The following is a 26,921-nucleotide window of genomic DNA, read 5'->3' as shown; positions in this document are numbered from 1 at the left end:
AAAAATAGATTCATCAGTACTTTTAACTATAGCAACAGAAAAATACCACATATCCAGAACAAAATGGTTGACCAGATTTGATGTATATTTGCATAATGTTTAATTTCGGACAAGAGTTATTGAAATAGTCCCTGGCTCTTGTTAAAGCTTGAATCTCATGATGTTTATATTGTGCCTAGGTCAGCTGGTAAATTACTGATTTTTGTAAAACTACAAAAAGATAGCAATCTGGGTAACTCACAGACACAATACACTATGATTGTCAGTAAAATTGGCTGCACTAGACGTTTCCTTGTTTGTTAATTGCCTGAGTCAGCAGTTAGGGTTACTTTAAATGTATCAAGATCATCTACCTATATGCCTGGAAAAGCAGATGGCGAACTATGGACAAGTGACAAATTTTCATGCACTATTTATAGTAGATCCAATATCTGAATGACCGGCTTTGTGCAGTCAAATATATTAGTCGAAATCACCACGTATTTTTGTACTGTACTGTTGAACTTTTCTTGCAGGCATCTGGCAGGAGGAAAATAAATAGTATTCGTCAAAAGCAGTATAAAAGTAAAACAGAAAGGAATTTGACTCTTCTGAGTTGTTGAAGATTCATTTTGGGACAGATATTGAACATGACTGTCTAGCAGAGATCTATTTTTTCATTGGCATTGGCTTCATGTAAATAGAGGTGGTTGTAATCAGCACAGCCTTAGAGAAAAACAAATATAGCATGCAGATGAGGCTAATGTCCACATGGCCTGGATGATTGAAGGTGTGTGTACTGTGTTTGCATCCCATTGTAATACATGATAGTTTGCCCCATAGGTTTCTTGATATACTCAAGCAGAGCATTGGTCTCCTGGCATGTACACACCAGACAATCCAGCTCTATATTTCTGCTTATCAGCTGACAATTCATACATCTGTGTTAATATTCATTGTCATCTGTCAACATGCCTATAATAATGTGTCCTAGTACATTGTCTTTCACTAGCCATACCTTTGCTTCTTGTACGAGATGATGGACTTTGCTTCCATGAAATGCATGAAATCTTCCATCTGGATTATGGACCGCAGAAGTGTGGTGGTGGTTCAGCTATAGTGGTTACAGACTGACTCATGTTCTGGCTTACTGCACCGGGCAGGCATGACTGAATGGCAGGAAGACTTGAAAGCCCATGAGTGCTGATGTGCAAACCCAATTAGATCTGCTGTAGCAAATGGTTCATTAAAAGCCATTCCTGTCTTCCAATTCCTTGGGTGGTTAATTATTCAGTCTTTCATTCCCAGAAAGCTGCTAAGATAATAGTCAGCCATATAGAGCTAAAAGGCAGCCATATTTATATTTACAATTACCTTAAACTCGATGCATGTTTGCAGGACATTCCCCAACATGTCAGTCGGCATGGGTTTCCGCCCAGTTTGTTTTTTCCGATATTTTGCTAGACTAACGACAGGGGTCACGTACTACTCAGCAGCTTCACACATATTTGTATAAGTGCTACAAACCCTGATAACGTGCTTAAATATAGTTTTGCTTTTTCCAGCATGAAATGCTCCATAATCTGGGCGTCCAGTAATTTGCCATTGTCATCCCTGATAATCCAGTCATTGATCACTATCATACATACTTAATGGAAATGAAACCTATGTTGTCAGGCATGACCTTAATGGATAGTTCTTCTTCCATTACCAGAGTTATCCGTAGATTCCACTGGAGAAAACATGTTTGATTTGCTTGATAATGCTTTGAATAAACATGATATACGTTGACAGAACTGTATGGGGTTTTCAGCTGATAATGCATCAGTGATGACTACAATTCATAAAGGGGTTGCATCCTATATTTTGAAAATGTCCCCATCAGTGTACATAAGAGGTTATCCCTGCCATTTGATGCACCTTGTGGGAAGATCTACTGATAAATTAGAAGGAGAATTCCAGAAGTATCAAGTTGGCTTCCCACCCGGAAATGTAATTCATGCAGAGTTGACATGCAGCGGCACCAAAAGACCCAATAACTGTAGATATAAATTTCTCTTCTTTGTCAGGTTATGCAAAGAATATTGGTTCTTTACGATTCTAATGCTGACCATGAGAAACTGGTCAGTATTTTTAACCAAATGTTGATCCAGTCCCGGTAACCCAGTACTTGGTGCTCTCCTGGTTTGCAAAACATCTATAGTCGTAGCTGCTACAAAGTGTTTTGAAATACAACATGAGAGTCTGTTGATGTTTAAAGCTACGGGTGCTTAATATGAAAATTGAAGCGGGTAATTGATCTTAAAATACCAAAGAGGTAAATACGGCAGTTTTTTTCTTCAAATAGACGTTGAATTTGTTTCATGTTATATATGGATTACTCTCTTTTTGCTCGAGATTACTCTTTTTCCACCTGGATTACAATTTGTCTTCGCCAGGGTTGGGATTTATGCTTTCTTCTAAAAACAATCTCTTATAGTAACTTCTCATAATGTTTGCATCTGTCTGAATGACCCTCCAATGATTTTCAGTGCCCTCATATGATGTACAGATCATGCCAGATAAGTCATAACAAAGACTTGTTGAGATAGTCATTCTCATGAAATAGTTCATAAGATTTGATTTCACAAAGGACATTTTGGGAGCAAATTTAGCATATATCTAAGCATATACTTTTTCTTCAAATTTTTTATTACTTCTTTTAACAGCTTTGTTCCCAAGTGCATTGATTGTAAACATTTTCAGTCCATTCGTCCCTCATTACAGATCCACCAGATATAATCGTGTCTGCAAGTAATGTTACAACTAGTGATGTCCATACAAAACTGGTATGCATACCTCATGGTGTTCCAGACAGATATACATTTGGTACATGGCAACATCGCTGGCCCGGGTACAATGGAACTCTGAGGTTACTGCCATCGACGCATGTTGAGGAGCATAATGCTACATTAGATCTGAATTTACTGTCCTACCAGGACAGTGGTATTTATGTATGTCAGGCTAGCAATGGTGTCAAAGTGGCTGGGACACAACAGGATGTCATGACACAGCTGGTGTATGTCCATGCTAAAGGTGAGTTGTGTAAACTATATTATTCTAAAACCTTTCATTTCGTATACACTGCTTATAAGTGGCAGACATACATTTATGTTAAGGAAAAGTGCTATGTGCAAGGATGTTAGTCATTGCAGGATGGTAAGTTGTCCGTGTAAACTTTACGTGCTTACATCAATTCACAATGATATATATATATATATATATATATATATATATATATATATATATATATATATATATATATATATATATATATATATATTGTGCATCGTATGTAGGAATCTGGTGAGCCAGCATCATATACAATTTTCAGGTATAACATTTTAGTGTAGTTAGTTTTCACACACGTAAAATATCCCATTTTATATGCATTTATAAAAAATGTATTCACAAAAATCCGCATTCCAAATGTACTTGATAAAATGTTGCAACTCATCATTTTGTGGGATAAAACTGTGTACGACCGTTTTGTAAGGATATGAAAGTATATATAAGAGGTAAAACTCTTCTCGGAGAGGGATGTTTGTCATATATCTTATTTCAATCACCTCTGTTATGAGCTATGCATTAATAAAGATATTTTAACAGTTAAGAAATAAAACGTTGTCTGATGTCAGCATGCTAGCTGATGAGAGTACCGTATTGCCTATGGATGTAATATAAAATCAGATTACTTTCTTCATGCTAGGACCAGACTTGCATATATAAAATGAGATCAGCCCAGAACTTACTCTTATACTGGGATCAGCCTAGCATAGATTGGAAATCATCATACGCCTAAAGTGTGTAACTCGTATATAGAGAGAGCCAGAGTTTTATTTAAGTAGTGAAGTTACTATATATATATATATATATATATATATATATATATATATATATATATATATATATATATATATATATATATATATATATATATATATATATATATATATATATATATATATATATATATATATATATATATATATATATATATATATATATATATATATATATATATATATGTGTGTGTGTGTGTGTGTGTGTGTGTGTGTGTGTGTGTGCGCGCTTAGTGACTTTTTGGTACATATGATATTTGTTATCATGAATATGGCTAAAATGAGAAATAACTTACTATACTCATGTAGTCTTTATTTTTATCACATGACATGTATGACACATTTATTTATACATGTCTCAATTACTTTTTAATAAATTGGATTTATAAAGCCGATGAAATGAATTAGTTGCAATGTTGCTATATTACTACATAGAAGACACAACTTTGTCAGTCTTTATCTTACTCACAATAACATTGCTAAAATGATGATCTCCAACTCACTTGAACATGATTACTACATAGCCTGGATGTGTATATAATACAGTAAATCAATCTCCTTGTAATAATATTATATTTGAATAGAAGGTATAGATATTTCAATTTACAATTTTTAAACAGCAGATTAAGCCTCTACTATCACCATGTATGAAAATACAAACTTCTACAATTATAACTTGACATTCTGTATCCAATTCATATAAATCCTGTTATCGACTTGCATGATTGTTTGCAAGAGTGTCAAATGAACAATATTTAAACGATTCCTTACTGCCTTTTACCTTTATCGTGTGTCCATAGTAATTGCCAATTGACTTTGTTACCACAATAACAAAACATGAAAAATCATATCAGTATATATTTCATGCATAACAATGCATGTAGCTTGTATGAGAAATTTTTAAACATGTCACATGCATAATTATATATAAGATAATTCCTGAATATGTACATAGCATTTAATATGTGCTGGTACGAACAGTTGATGCTATTAAATGTGACTAAGTATAGACTTTATTTTGAAATCACATCAGGATACAAGAAAACTGTCATTTGTACATCAAGTTTGTCATGCTTAAAACCATGATCAGCCTTCTTTGCATGATCAGAGCACAGAGAAATACCTATGCATGGTGGCCCTCTAAACTGAATAGTGTACATTGCTGTTGACAGTAAATGTTACCATTGTGAGATCCAATGTTTTGTATATAAAAAAAAGGAAATTGTTGTTGTAGGGTTTAATGGCATTTTGTAGCACAAGATAGGCTATGCACAGCTTTCAGGATAAATGGTGCAGGAAGAACCCGGGAAAACCCTGGAAAGAACCTACAACCCATTATAAACTATTGGCAAGCTCGGGGCCCCAACTACAGCTAGTGTCATGATACTGTTTTGACAACGATGAAAAAGTTTTTTAATATTCCTCAAGACACTGATATCGTGCAATAATGAACCAGTCCAAAGGAAAGTAAATAACAGATCTTACAAATCTAATTTGCTTTGTGTGATATGGATAATAGCCAGTTCTGTGTCACTTGTCAATGGCCATATATGGTTCAAGTCACAAGAATGTTAGCCTTATTTTAAATCGTTCCATGTTTCAGTTTCAACTTTCTCTTTGGCAATTGTTTTTCAATAAACATTTTAACAATTGTAACATGTACAACAAAAAATGTAACATAAAACATATATGTAGATGTTTGTCTTTTGTATCAAGTTGTATTACCATGTTCCTGGTGTTGCATATTAAGTCATTGTTTTGCACTTTTCCTGTTGGTGATTCACAAAATGTAAAGGTGGTTTCTTCAAAACAATGCCCAGATAAAATTGTTGTTATATTCGACCAGATCTAGCATTTGATCACTCTCCTTTCTGCTTTGAAACATAAAATTAAAGTTAATTGGTTACAACTGATATGAAAACCAGCTGCATACCAACTGTGAAGATAACATCAAGTATGTAAATTCTGAGAAACATACACTTTATAGCATATAGGACATGATAAATGGTCCCTTAAAACACATTTTAATAAAATATACGTGAATTATGTCATATAGAAAAGTTACAAGTGAACAAACATGCACATCTATAGTACATAGACAAATATTAATAACATAGTATTTTTCATCAAGATTGAATAATATCATGTATAGTCAAGGCGAGTATAAAAGTTGGAAACATACGGTTTCTGCTTTATATGGCTACCCGATGGAAAATTGAGTTGTGTCATTTCTAACACTAATTCACTACTTTTCCATGAAATTATTTAAGAACAATTTCTACAGAGGTTGTGCCTATGTAATCTATTTACCAATATCCAGTGTTAATAGCATATATTAGAGACTTTATTTATATGTAATTCTCCTCAAATACTTCTAATGTGAAAACAAATATGGTAGAAGTGTTTCACATTACATGTACAAGGAATGTTCTACCAAGACTGGGCTACTAAGACCACTCATACAACTGTATGACTGTCATAATGATCAAATGGAAGATATCATTCAAGTCATGTTACCCAGAATATATCAATATTTGTCTTTAGATTAAAGTATGACGATAAGTAGTAGGAGGTCTACTTTGGCCTCTTCTTGTGTTTTTACTGCTACAATACAGCAAATTCATATATATAATGCTATGAAAGCATATTGTTTATCTATGAGGCATAATTTGCAGCACAGTTATAGTCAATACATTTTACATACATTATGGATATCCCTAATCTAATATACTGTATAGAATTATGTTTAAAAATGATAAATGAGTATAACTTGGAAACGTTTATATAAAATAATGATCCTCATTTAAAAGAAAGTAATTTACTCATTTTTGTCAACCTGTTTGATTTCAATTGTATTTTTGGAAATTACTTTACGTAAATGTTATTAAATACATACGAAAACCTAGCTATCAATTTAAAAGAAACTATTTAATCAATTGATTTGAATATCATAACATGGAAAATATACCTTCACATATTGACTGACTGCCGCTGCATATATATGTAGAGTTTTATTTTCTGTCGTCAAAACAAAGATGTCTTTAAAAACAAAAACATCTTCTTTAATCTCCCGCTTATGTTTGGGTTGCATTTTGCTCTACAATCTCGCCTTTTTGAGAAAATATAAAGATATAAGGGTAGTGTTAACAGTAAGGCTTAAATTATATTACTATATTACTATCTTACTGTGTGTTCCTATCGTTCTTTTGTTCGAGAGTTCCTTTATTATGTTCACTTCATTTGTTCACGGATTGGCGGGCTGCTTACCTTTTCCTCTTCTTAGTATTATTTCTTTCTTCTTATTTACCAGTTCCTTTGTTCTTTGGTATTTGGCGATTGTGGTGGCTGCACTCAGGATAACTGGTGGTAAGAAAGACTGGATCACGACAGGTCGAACAAAAACATATAAGCTTTTTCTCATGGGTTTGACCGCACCCAGAGTACGCCTTCTCTCATCGGTGCCCTTAGTACCGGATCTCAAATATTTACTTCCCTCTAGCCTGCATTTTATGCCAAAATAGCATTGCTTTCTTTGCTCGCTACTGTACTTTTCAATATTAGCCAGTCAGAATATATTTTATTACATGTAATGAGCCAACAATTCGTCATTTCCCTTGATGAAACACGTTGTGCTTGATATTCTGGCATGACATCTTTCTCGACTTTCACAATTTTTTTTAATTGAACTGGTCACACGAGCACACCTAATTTCACAGCTGTCATTTTAAAATGTTGTAGAAAAAATTAAATTGAAGGTCGAATACTGATTGTAATACAAATACAAAAACGAAGGAGCACACAACTCTCTATATTTATTCCGAGACCAACTTCTAGAGTTTTGTTGTATCACGTGGCTACCAAGTTGACATATGCTTTCTCACGCATGGAACATACGAAGCAGGAAATCCGACTACACTGCTTGATGAATCAGACAAGACAAGTTTCTTGTCGTTGTTCTCGAAATAAATATGTTGAGAATTATGTTTTTTCTGTTTTTCACAAACGGTATCAGACTGTCATTTAATATAATTAAAATTTATTACAACAATATTTAAAAGGAGTTTGTTGTTGATGTCACGTGACTATTGGACTTCCGATGCCGTTGTGTGAGAGTTGTTAAGCGATGTGACTAATAACGCAAATGGCGAGTACCGGGTCAGGTTTCATCTATTCCGAGTTTCGTATAGTCTGCCAGCGGATTAAAGACATAACGATTATAATACTTGCCATTTTTGAGAAAATAAACAATTTTCCTATCGATTTCATGCAGCTATAAATCGATATAACAAGTTTAAATTTGCTAGGCACAGTGGTAAGCTATTTTAAGGTGGCGGCTGATTCTAAATTCTTTATATGTAATTGCTCTGAACCCACACTCCATCCTAAATGTCTAAATGTGAAAAATGGGATTTAAATATTCCGAGGAAACCCTACTTAAAATTTGTTGAATCTCTGTTCTGAACTTTGGTGCGAAACTATCACATAGTGATATGTAGCTTGAAGCATTGGTTTCAGATCTTAAACAGAACGTAGGAGAAATGGGAAACTGTTCTCCCTTTTATCACATATAAATAAACTATAAGAGCCCATGTATCAAAAAAGGTTTTGAGACTGGTTTATTGAACTACAAGAAGACAAGTTGACTTTACGGAAAATGCACTTTTGAAGGTCTTTTGTCAAAATTTAAATCAACTCTTTTTTTGTAAATGTCTTTAAATGATGGAATTTTTTACCAAATTGTCTCAAGGAGTTTATGTTGGCTGATAAATCTTGTTTGAGATTTTATTGGCATACATAAAATCATGGTTAAACTTTTTTCGTTGCAAGATAAGGTTATAATACTTTGCATTTATGGTTATTCTTTCTTTGGTACTGTGATATGAAATGTTTACTTTGTATAACATACACATATATTGGTATGGAATTCTTTACAATTGAAGGTTAAAAAAGAAAACACAATAATTTATTCTCATTAAATTGTTTCCATGTAGCAACATAATATAGGTCAGCAAAGTAAAGTTAGACTTTGTATTATATACATTGAAATGACTTGAAATGCCAAATTATAGGAATATAGTCAGATTTGTTTTGTGTGACTCATTTTGTGGTTCTGTACATGATCATATTTTCCGACCGATGTTTTGGAGAGTCTTGAAAGAGAAACATCTTTCTTCAGATTTGAAAAATGCATGTTTTATAATCCAAATTGTTCTTTAATTACATTCAATAATGGTCATATGTTAGCCTTGACAAAATTAATTTCATCCTGGCGAAACCCTGGCAAAAAGCTGGACATTTATATTTAGAAAAGCGAGGGAACCATGTAAATATATGTTAGCACCGCATTCATACAAATACCATGAGTATGGGGTATGCACCATTATACGTTATATCATGCTTATTAAATCATTTAGAAGATTTCCAATATTCTCCATGTCATATATAAATATGTTCTGTACACTAAATTGTTTTCCCGAAAATTATTTTTTTTTTCTAAAATATATGACTCTCGTCTTGCAGCTCCTCCAGTGATACTTAAGACTCCCAAGAATGTACCAAGTGGTATTGGAAGAACCGTTGCTCTTCAGGTAGATTATTATTCTAACACAGATGCTGGTCATGTGACCCTGCAACACTCAAACTCAAGTAAAGTATACAAAGCAGGCAGTGTTGTGGAGATTAAAACAGACAACCTTCCAGTTTACAAACATTACGTTCCAGCTAAGGTTTTCAGAGGAAATTTCAATATCAGCATTAGCAGCCAGGAAGACTTTGGGAACTACACAGTTAATGTCACCAACATCATTGGATTTGATGAAGTAACATTGGAGATAAAACCAGACAGTAAGTTTCACATACAATTTTAATTAAGGGCTTTGGATTTATGGTGAAATAGAACAATCTTTAAAGAAACTGGAACATTTATATACGTGCAATAACCCCCCCCCCCCCGCATCATATGGGATCCTCTTTAGATTAAATTTAATATTTAATCAAGGGGGAAAATTATATGAGGGAGTGTGTATTTACATATGTATGTATGCATATATATATATATATATATATATATATATATATATATATATATATATATATATATATATATATATATATATATATATATATATATATATATATATATATATATATATATATATATACTAGACATGAGTTTTCTACATTTTAAAGCAGAATTCCACTTTTCCCTGACTTGAAACGGATTTGTCTTAATATAGTCCGTATTTTATTATCTCTGATCCAGTTTTTAAAAAATAGTCTGCCCGTTCCCATTCTGCAAGGACTCTTGTAAATTGTTCGTTCCATATATTAGTTATCATACTCTCACAAGACTCTCGTAAAGATTATTCTGATTGGTCAAAGGTTTAAATTCATCCACTGAATCTTTGTGCAACGGAAACTGGTGGCCATGGAAAGAAGAAGCATGCTTGCAAAACATGGCGTCCCGAGATGTTGAGAGAGAACATGACACGAAATGTTTAAATACAGATTTGAAAAACATATGGAAATGGGAATGGCTAGAGCGAAAACTTGACGGATATTTAGCTGGTCAGTTTATAAGACAACTGAATGCTAGAGGGCTGGCATTTTGTTACCACTGCCATAAATATCTGAATTACGTTAATCATGTTTGGAACCGCGCCTACAAACACTAAAAGATGCACAGGAAAAAATTGTAGCTCAGAAGACATCTAGAAAAAGTGCAGTTAATTACTATAAAAAGAAATATTTCTTGCATGAGAGAACAGATTAAGCCGTGTGTTAGAATATGCGCACTGCATATCGCCAATAGAAGTACCAGCTTGCAAGGGAAAAGGCTAGCATTGAGAAGGAAACGAAACGCTTGCAAATTGAGCCAAATAAAGCAAAAAGGTCAGTGGTGACAAAAGGTAAGGCTGAAGGAATCTATGCCAAAACCAAAAAAAGAACTTGACTGGCATATCAACATGCTATGTCCTATGGAGAAAAAGAAAAGTGAATATATGGGATTATTTGTATCTAGTTGATGTACTTGGGTGTTTTTTCTTTTTACAGTTTAGTTATGAAAAGAGAGAATCGTTATATCTTTGCTGCAAAAACTGAGAAATTATTGTGACTTAATTATGATGTGTATACTGACATGCACATAAAATAACTTCAGCATCAATTGCATTGGAGAACAAATACATGTGACTATAAATATTATGAAATTATTGACGTCAATTTGAGCATTTTGTGTAAGTTTGTTAGTTTCTCGAATGATTATTTTGGTTTATTTTATGATCATATGTTGCACCAGGAGCAGTTTTTAATGAGTGCAGAATGCATTTTTGCCGGGGACATTCGACCCCCTGGACTCCCACATTGGGGGCTCTGGCGCTTGAGACCCCGTTGGGGAGGACCCTTAACCTCTTATAATGTTTCAGCTTTTATATGGAAGACCAAAATCATGTATGATATTCTCTCAATGATATTACACTTTAACGCAATGGTCAAGAGTAGTGAATGGAGGCTGTTTAGTTACAATGGAAATCCCAGTCAGAAAGGTCGTGGGCACAATTAGGAACAATGGGAATTGAACATGGGAACATACAGGACCGGCACTTTGGAGACAATGCGACTTTAACATGGGAATATCAGGCCTGTATACGGACAACAATATTGGGTTTGCTGTTGCTGTTGTTGTTGTTGTAGGGTTTAACGCCATTTTTCAGCACCAGATAGGCTATACATGGCGGCCAGTATTAATGGTGCAGGAAGAACCCGGGAAAACCCCAGAAAGAACCACCGACCCACGAGAAGCTACTGGCAAGCTTTCTCACGTACCCACATTGGTCGAATCCGAGACTCGAACCCACGCAGACAGAGGTGAGATGGCAGTGATCGGTAACGGAGAACGCTTTAGACCACTCGGCCACTCGGGGCCCCAATATTGTGTTTGTATATGGACAATAGGAACTGAACAGAGATAACACAGACAACATACAACATGCAGCCACAAACAACTATACAACAGACTAAACAAAAATTAGGCAAGAAAGCAAATCTTTTCAAGGCAAAAGATTGGTCCTGGAAAGGGCCTTTGAGCTCTTCTATTTTCTCCGGTTTTTCCACCATTTCCTCACTTTATTATTCCTTTCTTCTTCTTTTTCTCTTTCTCTGTCATCCAGTCGGGATGGCCCATCAATCTAAATTTATCTTGCACGTTCATCCAATTATCATTTAGTCGGTCAAACTCCTCATTTTCGTTCTGTTTTTTTTTTGTGTTGTTGTTGTTGTCCTTTCTTTCCTTAGACCACATGGCTTTTATATTCTTCACTTCTTCCATCACTTTGCTGATTGGTTCTTCTGCTTTATTTAGATTCTCTAGTCCCCACTTCACAAACGACTACTCTGTCCAATCTAGTATCTCTGCTAAAAAAACACCTTACTTTCATCACATTATCAAGGGCCTCCTTCATTGTGCCCAGTCTCACATATGTTGGTTGAATAAAGCGCCGTAACGTTTCGACTTCCTATTTTACCATGCCCTGGACCAGATCCTTGGCTCCTTTTAGGCTGGTCACTTGACTTTTCACAACGTCTTTGGTAAATGGATACCTCCATTCATGTTGTAGCCTTTCCAACACATAGACGACGTCCACCATCCAGTACAAACTGTCCTTTAACTTATTGAATAACTATATCACCATCTTCGTGTATTCAATGTTGAATGGCGCAACGATGAACGCTTTGACTTTATAAGTGTCAAGCACGGATGGAAAGGGAAACATCCCATACACTCACTTCTCATATTACCTGCTATGCATACACACGAGAAGGAGAAAACAACAAACCCTTACTATAATATCCACAAACCACAAATATACTATCTAGACTCGGAAAGGAGAAATAACAAAACCAAAATATACTATCCACACACAGGAGGTAGAAAAACTAACTACAAATATACTATCAACACATAGGTGAGGAGCAACACATCAAACCTACATATACTATCCATACACACGAGAAGGAGAACAAAACAAACCCGTACTATACTATCCACAAGCCACAAATTTACTATCTAGGGACGCGAAGGAGAAACAACAACACCCAAATATACGATCCACACACGGGAAGGAGAAAAACTAACTACAAATATACTATCAACACGTATGTGAGGAGCACAAACAAAACCTAGATTTACTATTCATACACGCGAGAAGGAGAAAAAACAAACTCTTAATATAATATCCACAAACCGCACATATACTATCTACACACGGGAAGGAGAAAAAACAAAAACAAAATATACCATCCACACATGAGAAGGAGAAAAACAAGCCCTTACTATACTATAGACGAAACCATTATATTCTAGCCACACACGGGAAGGAAAAAAAAACAAATATACCATCCACACATAAGGGAAGGGAAAAAAACACACACTCTACTATTCAAACAAACGTACGCGAACGCTTACAAACCTTAACAATCTACTGTCCACACAAGCGTATGCTCACTTACACAAACACACAATCTACTCTCCACACAAACGTACGTAAGCTCATACAAACACACACGCACACACTTATATCAGTAAAGGAGTGAGTGTTTTTAATCACACTACTCAACATTCACACAAATTAACACTAACTTGAATAGTGAATTTTCTAGAACTTTGGTTAGCCCTGAGAAGGGCTGTTTTTTGAGCTTCAGATGCACTTGTTAGTGATTACATCTCCAAGGCCGTGCCCCACACACACTTTGTCTACTCCAGTCGTTCTCCTAATTCACCATTGTGGTTTGAAGCGCTGAGGGATGTTTATTTGTTTTACTCTCCTAGTGTTCACGGTCAGGGATAGTGAAGACTTCCCTCTGTCTTCTCCTATTCCACATTCTTGGATGTTGGGGTCTCCTCATATCCTCTGCACTCACCTTTACTGCTGTCGGCTGTGGTGCTGATACAGACTTTGGTGTTGGTAGTGGCTGTGGTGCTTGTCCCCGCGGGATGTCCTTGCCTCTGGTTTGACCTCACAGACAGGTCTCATCATTACGTGAGGCAGGATAATTTTTGTATTTCCTCCTCGTTTTCTTTTTTCTCTCCTCTTCTTTTTCTATTCTGTCCTCTTCTCAGTTGATGAATCAACAATGGGAGCGAGACTGACAAACGTTTCCTTTATAATGGTCAAGCACGGACGTGAAGGAGAACATCCCCTGATACCTAAAAGAAACACTCACTCACCTTTTACTTACGAACACTAATTACAATCACGAACTCACTGACTATCTAACAAGCTACGGAAAAAAGAATTGCTTACAGACGCACTTCTAACAAAGTCAAACAAACGAAGTGCTTATAGACACACTTCTAAAGAAGTTCAATAGACACACTTATATTTTTTCTAACTTACTAACATACCATTGGCAATTGAATTAGTATCTCTTTTCTAGATTATTGGGTAGCCCTGAAAATGGCTGTTGTTTGTGGACGAGAAGCTATGGCAATCTTGTATTTTCTAAGATTGCGTCCCCGTCTAGTGGTAGGCTTTCGCGAAGGATAGGGTCCACTTGTTCGGAAAGAGAAGGAGAACTCTTTGGTGTCATCATAGCAGTCAGCAAAACCTCTGTATGATTCCTGCTGCGGCTGCTCTCTCCGCTGTTTCTGAAGTCTGTACTTCTACATCCATTCTTCTTTCTCTTTCTTGATTACCTCTCTGAAGAGCTCTTCTGTCAGGTTTTCGGTCATTTACAACATTCTGACATTCTATATCTCTGTAGGCTTCGGTATCAGGCTTTGCCTGACACAATGTAAATTCACATAAGCTTCGTTCAGCTTGGCTAGTCTTAAGCACATCTTCATAGGAGGATGAGTCAACAATGGATGGTCAGACTGGAGACTTCCTCGGTTTATATTATTCAAGCGCGGACGCGATAAAATACATACCTACACTGTTTAATGTCGGAATGCTAGGATACTTTGATCTGAGGGAGAGGGATAGAGAGAAGTCAAAGAGCATGGTTCATCAAAAAAATGGCAAACAAACGACTGGCGCATTTTCTCAAAACAGTCAGCAAATTTTTAAGTTAACAATCAAATAAACTAACAAACGTTTTTCAAATAACACTCTATTTTCGACATGGTTGACAACGTTGTGAACTGAAGTTAGACTTCCACTGTTGCAAGACATTGGGCCCTTGATTTATAGTACGTTTCCTAACTAAAGACAAAATATAACCATGATGTTCACAAAACCATCGATCTACTTTGTCATCGCTTATCGAAGAGCGAATATCAAAATAAGTCAATAAATGTTCAAAAAAGTATCCAAGACGGCGTTGATGAAGAAAATACACACAATATTGTCCACGGAATATGTGCCTTGTACTTTCACAGTAGTGACTGGTGTTTTCTGGGCATTTCTTCTCATAAGGTCGATGATGTCATCTTCCAAAGGTTGCAATCTATAAGAATCAAAATACTCCACATAACCTTCTTTAGGAAAGTAGACGGCTACCCAGTGGGTTCCTGGGAGATGACTGTCGTCCGTTTTGATGACATAAGCTTGAGGGTCTTGAGGTTTGCGATGAGGCAGTTCGTCTTTACCACACACGATGGATTCCATTAAGGAATGTACGAACTGTAGTTCAAAAGGTAATAAAGTTCCCGGAATCCATTTTTTATATTGTTTTTGTTGTTTTTGTCTTGTTGTTTTTTTCTTCACAGGTAGTGAGAAGTGATCAGTGCAATCCTGCATTTCTCTTTGAAAGTGTCTGACAAGTAACCGTTTCTTCATTTCGTCTCTGCACTCTAATCTAAGAGAGCTTCGAAGTGATCGACATCAGTGGAGGAGATGAATGTTCACGCAAGTCTTTATACCACTGATGCAACACGGCTTCTTCCGATATGAAACCACAAGCTTTGTCCAGATACTCATCCAATTTTTCTTCTTGACTCAACAGCAGACATTTATCGTGTAGAATTTGACTGGGATGATAGTATTGACATCCATAGCAATCTTTCTTGATACATTTCGTATTTTGCTTTCTGCCAGGTGTTTGGCAAAACTAGAGACTAAATGTTTTTGTTGTTCTGGCCATCTGGACTTCACCACTATATAATCTTCATCTTTGTCTTCAGGTTCTGCTTCCAAGGAAATCTTCTATTCCATTTCTGTAGATTCTCCAGTCTTCCATAACTTGTAATAGTCTAGAATGACTTCTCTCAAATTGTTGATATATATTGTGTCATCGAATTCGGCATACAGGATGACGTTCACCATCTCATGTAAAGGTGTAGCAAACTGAAGTTCTAATGGAATCTGGCCAGATTTTATAGGGTGGAAATGTCCTTTGTCGCTCCCTTGGTCTAAAGTGAAATCAAAAGTCCACAAAGAGTAGCCTCCATCATATTCCTCGTACGCAATGCCGTGACTACTCTTGGCTCCCAGCTGTCCTGTGGCTTCGTACAGGGACAATTACAACCTCAAGTAATTCTTCCTGGCAAAGTAAGGTTCGAAGGGTCTTGTACACAAGGTCTTACCATTGCGAATTACTTCGATTTTTGACACGGCTAAGTGCTGAAAGGAATTTGATTGTGGGCTGCATTGAAGGCTGAATTCTCGACGATACCAAAGATTAAACGTTTGGGTAGCTGTCACTGCAATTGATGATCTTTGATCATGGATCGCTGACCTCTGTGACTGGTGACGGTTTTGGCTTCCACGCATTGTATCGGATACTTATCGGTTGTTCTGCTCAAAGTGTGACTGATGTTATTTCCCACTTTAGGTAACACTTCCATGCGTCCCACATAGAGTCTGACTTCTTGGATAATGGTTTGTAATCGATAGCATCAGCCAACAAATGGAAATCGATACTGCTGAGATTCAGTTTCAAGCGGACAGACTCGCTGTTCATCAAATACTTCTCTTGCAACCACATATCCAAATGCAAACGATCCATTAGCTCTAAAATCTGTCTATTTTTTATTTTGTTTCTTCGCTGTTCAAATCCATCATTGTCATCTGATATTATGGCGATCTTGTCCGCTTCATCTGGTTTCCATAGCACGCAGGCATCCAGATGAGTGTCATTAGCATATGTTCCATACTTCAAGAGATTTTCCAGGTAAATCTGGTAAGGGTAAGTATCCATGCTGATACTGACTAGTTTGTTATTCAAGTTTAAGTCCACTCCGCTAAACAAGGAATGCATGAAATTGTTGATGGGAGCTACTTTCTCATAAACAAACATAGTATTTCCATTCTTATCTAGAATTTTGACTTTGAGGTACATGTAAATGCTCTTTGGATCGATGTAATATACGGGTTGTCCTTTGATTTCAAACTCGATGGGTGCTGAATCTGTCAAAGAGGAGACGGGATGAAATTTGACCCATTAATTTTATTACATGGTCATCTTGGTGGGTGACATGGCAAATATATCCAGTTCCGATTTGAAACAGGCACAAGACTCTCGGTGCATCATTTTTTGTCACTATGTTTTGAATAATCAAAAACGTCTAAGTCACCGACGGTCATTCTTTTCGTACTCTCTCTTGCTTTTTGAGTATGACAACTTCTGAAGGGGTGTTTTCTTTGTCGTCTCTTTCTGCTTTATCCTTGCTGTCGCGTCCCAACACGTTATACTCCACCACATCGGAGTCATTTGTTGTCGGAAATGGCTGGCAATTCATTTTTCCTGATCATTTTCATCCTCAACTGAACGTCCCCATCCAAAATCTCAAACAATTCAGTACAAAATGCTACGAACACCACTTTCTCTTTCGTACATTGAATCAGCAGGCCCACTTTATGGTACTCTTTCTTAACACTTTACTTTTTATCGAGGGCTTTACCAAACACTGCCTTGAACTTATCAGCAATCATGTCCACCAAATGTTGACCACTAAAATAATAGCCTGGGGGAATTATGAACAAACAGGTGTACATTAATGTTTTTCGGTTATGCTTAAAATTAGTATATTCTGAATGAGCAAACAAGTAGTCTTGCACTTGTGTGTCATGAACTTTGACCTCAAAAATGTTTTGATTTGGAAGGACATTTAGTAATTGTGTAGGGTGAATGATTTCCACCAAAGCCATTTCCCAATGGGTTTCGTGATCTAATTAGGTGGCTTGAGTTAAATTGGTGGTGTAAGAGTATAAAGTGTTGTTGGATAATACCTCCATGGAAATGTCACTGGGTAAGATTAAGTAAAAGTGGTTGTTGTTATTCACAATTCTAGAGTTCTGCTGCCCGATGGGTCAGTCGAAGTCAGAGTAGTATCTCCGCCCAAAATGTTGTTGTTGTTGTTGGGGTGTTGATTGATGTTGGAACAAAACTCCGTTGTGTCCGTTCGAGGAGTATTTCAGGGAAGGATAGGGTAGAAGGTAACCGATGCAGCTGCTCAGTAAAATAGTCCACACTTATTTGTCTCCTTGTTGCAAACTCAAATTGTCAATGGCAACCCCGATTGCAAAATGCACCATAAACATTTGTCCGAAAAAGACGATATCCACACTACACCCACAAGGGATGCTTTTGTAGATCTTGCAGAGAAGAACTGGGAGGAGTGGTCACTGCTGTGGCAGCGGTGGCTGAGGTTGTGTGGAAGGGCATGATGGTTACTTCCTTTTATAGTCGATGACTTGTGAAGTGTCGATCCAAGAATGAAAAATGGGAGGATATCCTTTCCAACATACTTTGACTTCTTTGACTCGACGTTTTCCCACTTTACGGGTTCTGCGTTCGAGATAGCTTTCGCTGTCGTACAACTTGTCTTCTTTTATGAGTAAAGCGTTCCTTTTAACACTTCCCCGTACATGTCTTCAAATTTATAGACGGTAGGATGACGGCCACGCACTCGTCCAGTGACATGAAACAATTCGGTTGTCCAGTTGTGTAAGTAACCTTTGTCGAAAGTGCGTTTGGTTTTGTCAATGTACACCCAATCTCCTACTGCCAGCACTCCACTTTTCTTGGGGTTGTCCACTATCGAGGACGTACCAAACAGTCGCTTGAATTATTTCGATGATAAGATTGGTTGTACGATTGAAGAATGTGTGGTAAGATGTCGATGTACTTGATAGTGTGTTGATGCGTAAAATATTTCCACATGCGTTCTTCCAAGGTACTTTGAAAACGTTCCACGATGCTGGCTTTGGTGTCTGGATTCTTGTTGGCAAAAAATTGAATACCACGATTCTTTAATTCTTGTTCAAAACCATATTTCCGAAATTTGCCACCTTTGTCAGTTTGCCATCAAAGAGGGTGACAACCGCTATGTTTCAACACCAGTTGGAGGGCTCGCATTAACCCATTGGAAGTCAATGGCACGACCTAGGCACATTTGGAAAAGACGTCGATGACGCAGGAAATATTTATAGCCACAAATGTAGGTGGCCTTATGAGAGACATCGGCAAAATCTGCTTGCCATTGATGATCGATGCCCTCCACTCGGGTGCGTCTTCTGGCACATTTTCGTAAAATCGGTTTGTGTAAAGTGTACGTGGCTTGTTCTTGAAACCATCGTTGCGCATGAGGTAAACGGAGACTTTTCAGACGTTGTGTATGTGTGATTAGGATTTTTAACGTAGCTTTAACAATGTTTCAGTCATATCGCTACGGTATCTACAGTGTGGCAGTTTATAGTGATGTCTAGCACTGGAGCATAATGCCGCAGATATGTGGCATGATGTCCCACCCATACATATTATCCTGACACCGGGCCGACCAGTCCTAACACTAACCTCTTAATCCTGAGCTCCAAGCGAGGCAGCTTTTCAGATGGGTTTTGCCAGCACAATACAATTTCTGAACTCCTCCGTAACCAGCAGGATGGGATTTGATCGTAGTAAATGATGGCTAACACCTTCAATATTTTTTGATAAGTCACCCACACTTCGTTGATGCTACTTTTGTACGGGGCGAGATGGTGGTTTGGAAATGGATTTATGTGTCTGATGTGCCACAGGAGTAGAAGTCAAAGATAGTGGTGGATGTGGTAACGTACTGGCTTAGGTCTTCTTTTCTTTTTTCACTTCTGGTTTCCCTTCTTTGTTTATCGCTACGGTCGAAGAAGGAGTGGACAACCTCTTTTTAACCCAAGCTTTCAGTTCTTCTCGTTGGGGTGTGGGGAAAAAGGTCAACAAGATCTTGCTAGGAATGGGAGCTGCTGACGATGTTTGAAAGACTTATTGTACCTCTTCTTCCGCGTGCATTCATGGTGCTGTGTCTGTCTTAAATGATGTTTGTGGTGGTGATGTGAGTGATGGACCTTTCATCAAAACCTTAAAATCATTCATGGTGGGCAAAGCTGTTTCGTCTAAAGCTGTCTAGTGAAATAGGGGTAGTCATTGCAAGAGTTGACCGTTCTTTTGCGATTTGTCTGTTTTAAACAAATTGTTGCAATCCATCAACGAATGCAAATAGTGTGATAACTGGAACATTTCGGTCAAATTCGGATTGGGAGACAAATGTGGGGTCCGTTGTTCTTGCCAACGATGGTATTCCATTCATCGCTTGTAAGAGATTAAAGCCAGTTTTCGTCCCTCCATTCAATTGCAATGGTCGCGTCTGAGATCTTTGGACTATAGAGGTCCCTTTTATTGCTCACACGGGTCCTCCCAGCATTGTTCCCAATATTCCTTCCAGCAAGGGTCCTAACAACAGAGGCAAAATTCCTCGCGTTGTACCAACATCTTCTGAAGAATAGGTATTTTCTTTTGAACTATTTGGTGAAGAACGTGACGATGTTTAGCTGTATGGGTGTAGAAGCTTTGAACAAGACGGAAATGTCCCCATGTTTGACTAAACGAGGAGGCAGTCTTTTCCTTTCTTTCTTTTGGGTTTAGAAGAGGGATTACGTCTGCGAGGTGACATCTTTGGGTGTTCAGGAGCACAAAAACACTGATGCTCATTCTTTGCCTCTGGTCTTTTAAATAATGGAACTGATCGCCACTGGTTGTCTTTACCTTTTATCAACTTGATGACAGGAATCATGCATCGTGAAGTGTTAGCAACGGACTAAATCTGGACATTTCTTGCCTGGACAAATCCAATAAACTCTGTAACATGTCCGATCTCATTTTGGGAGCAGGCACCTTGTGAGCAGCTGCTACTGCAGCGAAAGAGGAGAAGGGTGTTTCCGCTGTAGGAGAAGATTTTGGAGATGCGGGTTTCCATTGTTTCATCGCATGAGGAAGAACTGGTGTCAAATTGGGTTTGGCATGCATCGCCAACAACGAAGACGTGGAAGAACCTGAGGCTACTGTAGACATGGGCACCGTCACTGCAGGTCATGGTTTGTGAATGTAAGGTTGCATCCTGGCCAAAGTGTCTCTCTTGCGTGTAGAAGCTGTTTTCAGGGGCTTTTCTTTTTTGGGGGACTTTTTTCTGTGGGCTTTCTTTTCTGGGGTTGTGACCTGGTCTTTACACCACTGCTCTTTTTCTTCCATGAGGCTTATTTGGATTTTCTGGGAGTGACGCTTTTATTGGGGAGAACTATTGGAGCATTAGGATCCTAGAGAACCACTATCTCCAGGTTTCAAAAAGATTTGTTTTTTAGTTTGAGTTTTGATGCGAGTATCAGCCAGTTTCGTTAAGGCTACTTTGCTTCTCTCACAAAAGCGTTAGGTTTGTTGAGGAATGTGAATGATGCCTTGCAGTAATTGACATGCTGTCACCGTAAACCATCGTAAGACTTTCTTTGAGACTAGCTTCTGAGACACGAGAACGATTTTGTCAATTTCTTTTTGTGACGGATGCCATACATGGCATAAATCAATTTGACAGGAAGTTGAGACTGAAGGGACGTTATTCTGACGTTTTGTGAGACAGACCCAGATATATGTCTTTGTTTAAATCGACGAAGGGGTCGTGTACAGGACAGACCCTCCGTTTTTACACCAGTGGTGAAACAGATGGATACGAAATCGCAACTAATCAGAGTATGTGGTTTTTAAATAGACGAGTAGATAAGCGTGTGGGGTTTGAGTGGCATCGTCGTACGCATGTGTTAGCCACGGCGTTCCTAACTGTTTGGCTAAGACTTGCACTTGTAATTTATTTCTTGGGCTTTTAAACAAGCCCACTAATGAGCATTCAGACTGATGGTGCGATGGGCTTTACTTTGTTGAAACAAATTTTGAGTAATGTAAATAACACTGGCATTAAGATGATGCACTTTGCGCGTAAACTACAGTTTAATTTCTTCTTTGTCTTCTCCTAACATGTTATCGAAAATGACCAGATGGGTTTGACTGGGGTCAAACACAATTCCGTTGTCTTTGCTTGGAATGCCTTCCACAAGGAATCGCCTTGAATGTCTTGCAAGAGGCTGTATGTCGATTGTCACTCTTAGTAACACCACATGATTCGTTGAGGTTGACGATCGATCAAATGATATTTATGTTCGATCAAACGTTTGATAAATTCGGTTTTCCTGAACCACTAGGTTTTGCAATTAACATGTTAAAGGGATGGCGCAGATTCAACGCTTCCCAACTGGCACTATCTAAGTGGAATATAAACCAGCCACTGTACAACATGTTATTGGTAACCAATATGTCCTTTTAACAGTGTGTAATGTTCTTACAGTCTCTACATAAGGTAATGTCACACAGAAGTCCTCCCTGAATGGGCTTTCAGGAATGTCCATGACTGTCCTGTCCTGAAGGGAGTGGTTTTCCTTGATGACGGATTCTTCTAGCACTGCCTGCAACGCAGGTTTAAAAGTTACTTTTTTGTCATAGGACGTTTGAATTAAGGATGACAACTCATGCGCATAATGGGCCACTTCTGTGGTCCAAGCCTCAAAGCCCCAATATTTTCCAATCACGTACATATGTCTATTGAGGGTGCAAGTCACATGCTACACACGCATCATCTTACACATCGTCGGTACCTAAAAGATGACGAATCTTTTTTCTCGTAGATGTCGAGAAGTATCCAGATGAAAACGCAAGGCTTTGAACAAAATGAGTTTATCGTGCTCATTTAAAGGAACCACTTATATGCTTTATTTGGTGGCAAGTACTTTTCGTAAAGAGTCCACAAGGAATCGGCTGGTAAACAAAATCCCCAAAAGGAAGTCATAAAGACACACACTGCACGATGACCACAATTCAATGGACATAGTTCTTGTAATAAGTGTTGGTAATCCTCCACTGTCTGAATAGTTTCAGTGATTTCCTTCCGCAGAATATGCTGTAACACTTCTGATAAAAGTTGTGGCATGGTAGCCCGTTGTATATCCTCTTTTGCCGGAAGTACTAAGTGTAATTTCTGCACAGAGACGATCGTATACTCAGAGATGATCCAGTGACGAATATAAATGATTTAGTCACTAGCTCACACACTACACATCGCATAGAATTGTCCTCTAAAGACAAAATTCGATAACGTAAAAGGTGTTGGTAATCGTCTATCATCCTTTGAAACTCGTTGTAGTATGGCTAATATGTAATAAGCAGGATGAGTAGACACCAAAGACATCTGGTCCTCGTCCAGGTGAACAATATCCGACCATTGGAACGTTTTCAAATGAATCAGTCATTTAATGCCATTCAGGTACCTGTGGTTTTATCACCGGTGATGTAACGGATGCAATTTGTGTTACACTTGTATTTTGACCAGCTCTCGGTAAATGCGCTCTCTCAACTCCACAGGCAGACCACGAATATTCTCTTGTAAATTATCAATTATGTCAGACAGTATTATGTTATTTAATATCTTCTCCTAAAGCTAAATTAATGAATATAGTGAGTATTTTCTGACCACTGCTATTCAGGGTAACGGTAAAAATCTCAATAAAATATTTTGATGTAAAAGGTCTAAAGTGGAATAATACGATGAACGAACACTTAATCCAGAAAACTCTGACACGTTTCTTGGCTTCTTTTATTTTCCCCTTATGAATTTCTCGACACAAAAGATTTGCAGTCACCCTTTAAATTTTGACCTGGCAAGTCCCAGCCAAACTTCCTTGCGGATCTTGAATCCCTGAACATTATTTTTTTAAATGGGGTTTACTTGTCTAGGTGTTGTCCAACGTGTGTCTCCTAGCCAGGCTGGTTTCCTAAACGACAAAGTTATCTGATGCTTTACTGCATCGCTGAGGTCATATCGTACGGCATCGCACTCATCGCACTGATTGCACTCCACTTGAGAGTCCCCAAACTTAAATGATGTATGTTTAAAAGGATTACAATGAACTATCGGTCTTGGACGTTTTCCCTTTTTATACTAGTCATAATGAAGTCTCGAGCTTGTACATCTTTCCTTTTTATGTCTAGTTTAGGAAGTCTTCCTTTTTTTTTCTTCCTGTACAATTATATACAACCTTCTCTAAGGTACCGTCATAAATGTACTGCATTATGATGGGCGGAAAGGCCATAGAAAGGTCAAGCCAGTGCGTAGACCATCGAGTATGTTTCTGAATAGCTGCATCGTTAGATATATACATCGATCCATTCGCAACTTCAGACCACAACTGAAAGATTGTACTTCTTATCCCAACCAGTCTCAGGGCCCAAGTAAATAAGCCCCGTTATACCTAAAACATTCGAAGTAGGTATTCCTTCCCTATCCGTGGGACAATTTTGAAACGTTTCCAATCGACGGGCACAATCACAATAGTCAGGCAAGAAGACAGGAAAATGGTATGGTTTGAACTTGGAGTTCTCATTGGGTCTCTCAATCGATTCTTGCAGTGGCGAAGTCATCCTTCTTCTTGGTGGCTATCCTCTTGGAGCCATTTTCTTTTTATAGCGACATGTCCATACGGTAAAGTAAAGTGTCCAGGCTCCTAAACGGACTTTTTCGATGTCAGGGTGACGTTGACCCGGGCGATAAATTTAAATGCAGCTGGCCGTGTCAAAGTGCAGGACGCAATCACCAAACAGTTCTAAAGCTTCGCACAATTTTAAGCGAGCTTGGGCTGTCGTGTAAGCCGCAATGATGACATTTCCAAATGTATTAGCTTGTACAAAGTCCAGTTCTTCTTCGTAATTGACTAAGATCAAATCCGCACGAACGACATCCATGAATTTCATGTAATTGGCTTTGTAGTTAATTATCTGGAAGTACCGGGAAGGTTCTGTCAAATAATCCGTTTTATGTAAACTTTGTGCCATTTCGCCCCACAAGCAAGTTAACATCAATTTGGCAAAAGATCGCCTTCCTTCGTTTTTCTCCACGTGGTCTAACGAGATGCCATCCTGCTCTCAGTATTTCTCTCTGAATTTCATTTCGTCTTCGAGAGTGTTTCACCAAAAAGGATAGCCGCTGGCTTCTTGTTTCAGGTTCAAAAAGTTATTAATATAGTCTGCGAAAATGCCTTTCTGAGTTTCTTCACCCTTATGGTACTGTTCTGGTTTGGAAAAGTGGTATATTTTGTACACTTCTAACAGTTGGTATCTCATATCCAGAGCTTTAAACAATTCCGCGCTGACCCACGTTCCCAACAAAGCTCATTCTTCCTGAGTGTGATGAAAAGTCTGGTCTCGGTTGTACGTTTCGGCACAAGTACGGGACAAGGTAAGTTTTCCTTGGCAATGGTGAGGTAAATCGGGGTGGTACAAGTCCGTGGGAGGCATGACTTTGCACTTGATCAAGCCTTCGTATTGTCGAATGGTGTTCAGGTCAATGAGTTCCGTCAGTAATTGAAGGTGCCTTACGGGAAAGCGACATTATTTTCACATGTAATGATACAGCGAACACACGTGCACGTATTTGATTTCTTCTCCTTTCCATTCATCAGCGTGGTACAGCAAACAGATGGCATTCGTCCGTCCTCCGTACAAACCATATCATGGGATTAGTTGGTCCACCAATTTTTAACCTTCCACGATGCATTTAAACTCGGGATCGGTTTTCAAACGGTGATCGCTCGCTGAGCCACACAGAAATTGGAAATGTAAATGTTGGTCTGTTGCATCCATTCGAAATCGAAAATGTTGAAGTTCCCTTTCTTCTGGTCAGCTTCCTCCTCTTGTTTGGATTGGTATTTTTGAACGCAGCATTCGTGTTCCAAGTCCACGATTTGGTGAAAAATGTGACCTGGTTTATTTGGTCGACATACGTATGATTAGACACTATTGGTACGTATGTCTTGTCCACAAGTGGGGACACAATTTCAGCAGACCTTAGATGTTGTCCCATTAAACTAAAGTCCCATTGTCCCCAAAGTGCCAGTTCTGTATTTTCCCATGTTAAATTCCCCTTGTCCCTAATCGTGCACATGACTTTTTTTTACTGGGATTTAAATTGTCCATAAACAGACCCCTTTCACTACTGTCAAGGGGTCAGAATGTTAAACCATGCAATACTGAGATAAGTTAGCTTAAGGAACCATTGTCTAAGTTGGCTGTGAGGGGAGGGAGAATTGCTTAGTTGTTTAAGTGACCTAACCTAAATTGGTGCATATTAAATGAAGAATATTCAGAATAACGTTTACATATTTGCTGTCTATATTTTGTCAGTGAACCATGCATTTATAACCAAATCAGCAATAGATCACTGCAAATAATTAATGTACATTTTATTATATATTTAGAAGTTACTGATAAAAAATGAGCACAAGGAAGCATAAACAAATCTGAATACCTAATATGTACGGAATGAACTTGTACGTAAGAAATGTATATTGTCTGTTTTAGAGATATTTAAACATTATGCAGGACAGTGGATATATCCATTAACACTGAATTTTGGCTTGCAAATAAATTGGAGAGTGGGAGTTCATGTAGACTTGTGTAACGCTTTAGCCAAATTCTCTACATGGGATCGACCTTGTATCTTAATCTCCACCATATTTAGGAGTTAGAATTGATTTTATGGGCAATGTAGAATGATTCGGTTAATGACAAGAATTAATTCAACAAGAGGCTTTATATTGATTCAGATATATGCTGATAACTCATCCTAAGACATGCACTACTGTAATCTAAGACAGGAAGTAGCATGTTTGATAATAAACAGTAAATTACTCCATTGCTTCAACTTAAATGGTTTCATTCCAGTAAATGTATAATGTATAATGCTTATTTGTTGGTTGGTTTTAAAGGTTGCTTTAA

The 26,921-nt window shown here is 37.8% G+C and overlaps 1 protein-coding gene across 1 annotated transcript in view; it reads left to right on the top strand.

Moving 5' to 3' along the window:
• Positions 1–26,921, top strand: part of LOC149782378 (cell adhesion molecule CEACAM5-like) — a 136,840-nt gene that overhangs the window by 93,358 nt on the left and 16,561 nt on the right. The window contains exons 10-11 of the mRNA XM_089935120.1: positions 2,746–3,054; positions 9,381–9,704. Coding sequence (XP_089791246.1) covers positions 2,746–3,054; positions 9,381–9,704 — 633 coding nt within the window. The remainder of the gene's footprint in view (positions 1–2,745; positions 3,055–9,380; positions 9,705–26,921) is intronic.

This window comes from Sinohyriopsis cumingii, chromosome 15 (genome assembly GCF_028554795.1).
Source record: "Sinohyriopsis cumingii isolate HCF-2022 chromosome 15, ASM2855479v2, whole genome shotgun sequence".
NCBI classification, from domain to species: Eukaryota; Metazoa; Mollusca; class Bivalvia; order Unionida; family Unionidae; genus Sinohyriopsis; species Sinohyriopsis cumingii.
Note: the sequence above shows the minus strand (reverse complement) of the source record. Positions and strands in the feature narration are given on the sequence as shown.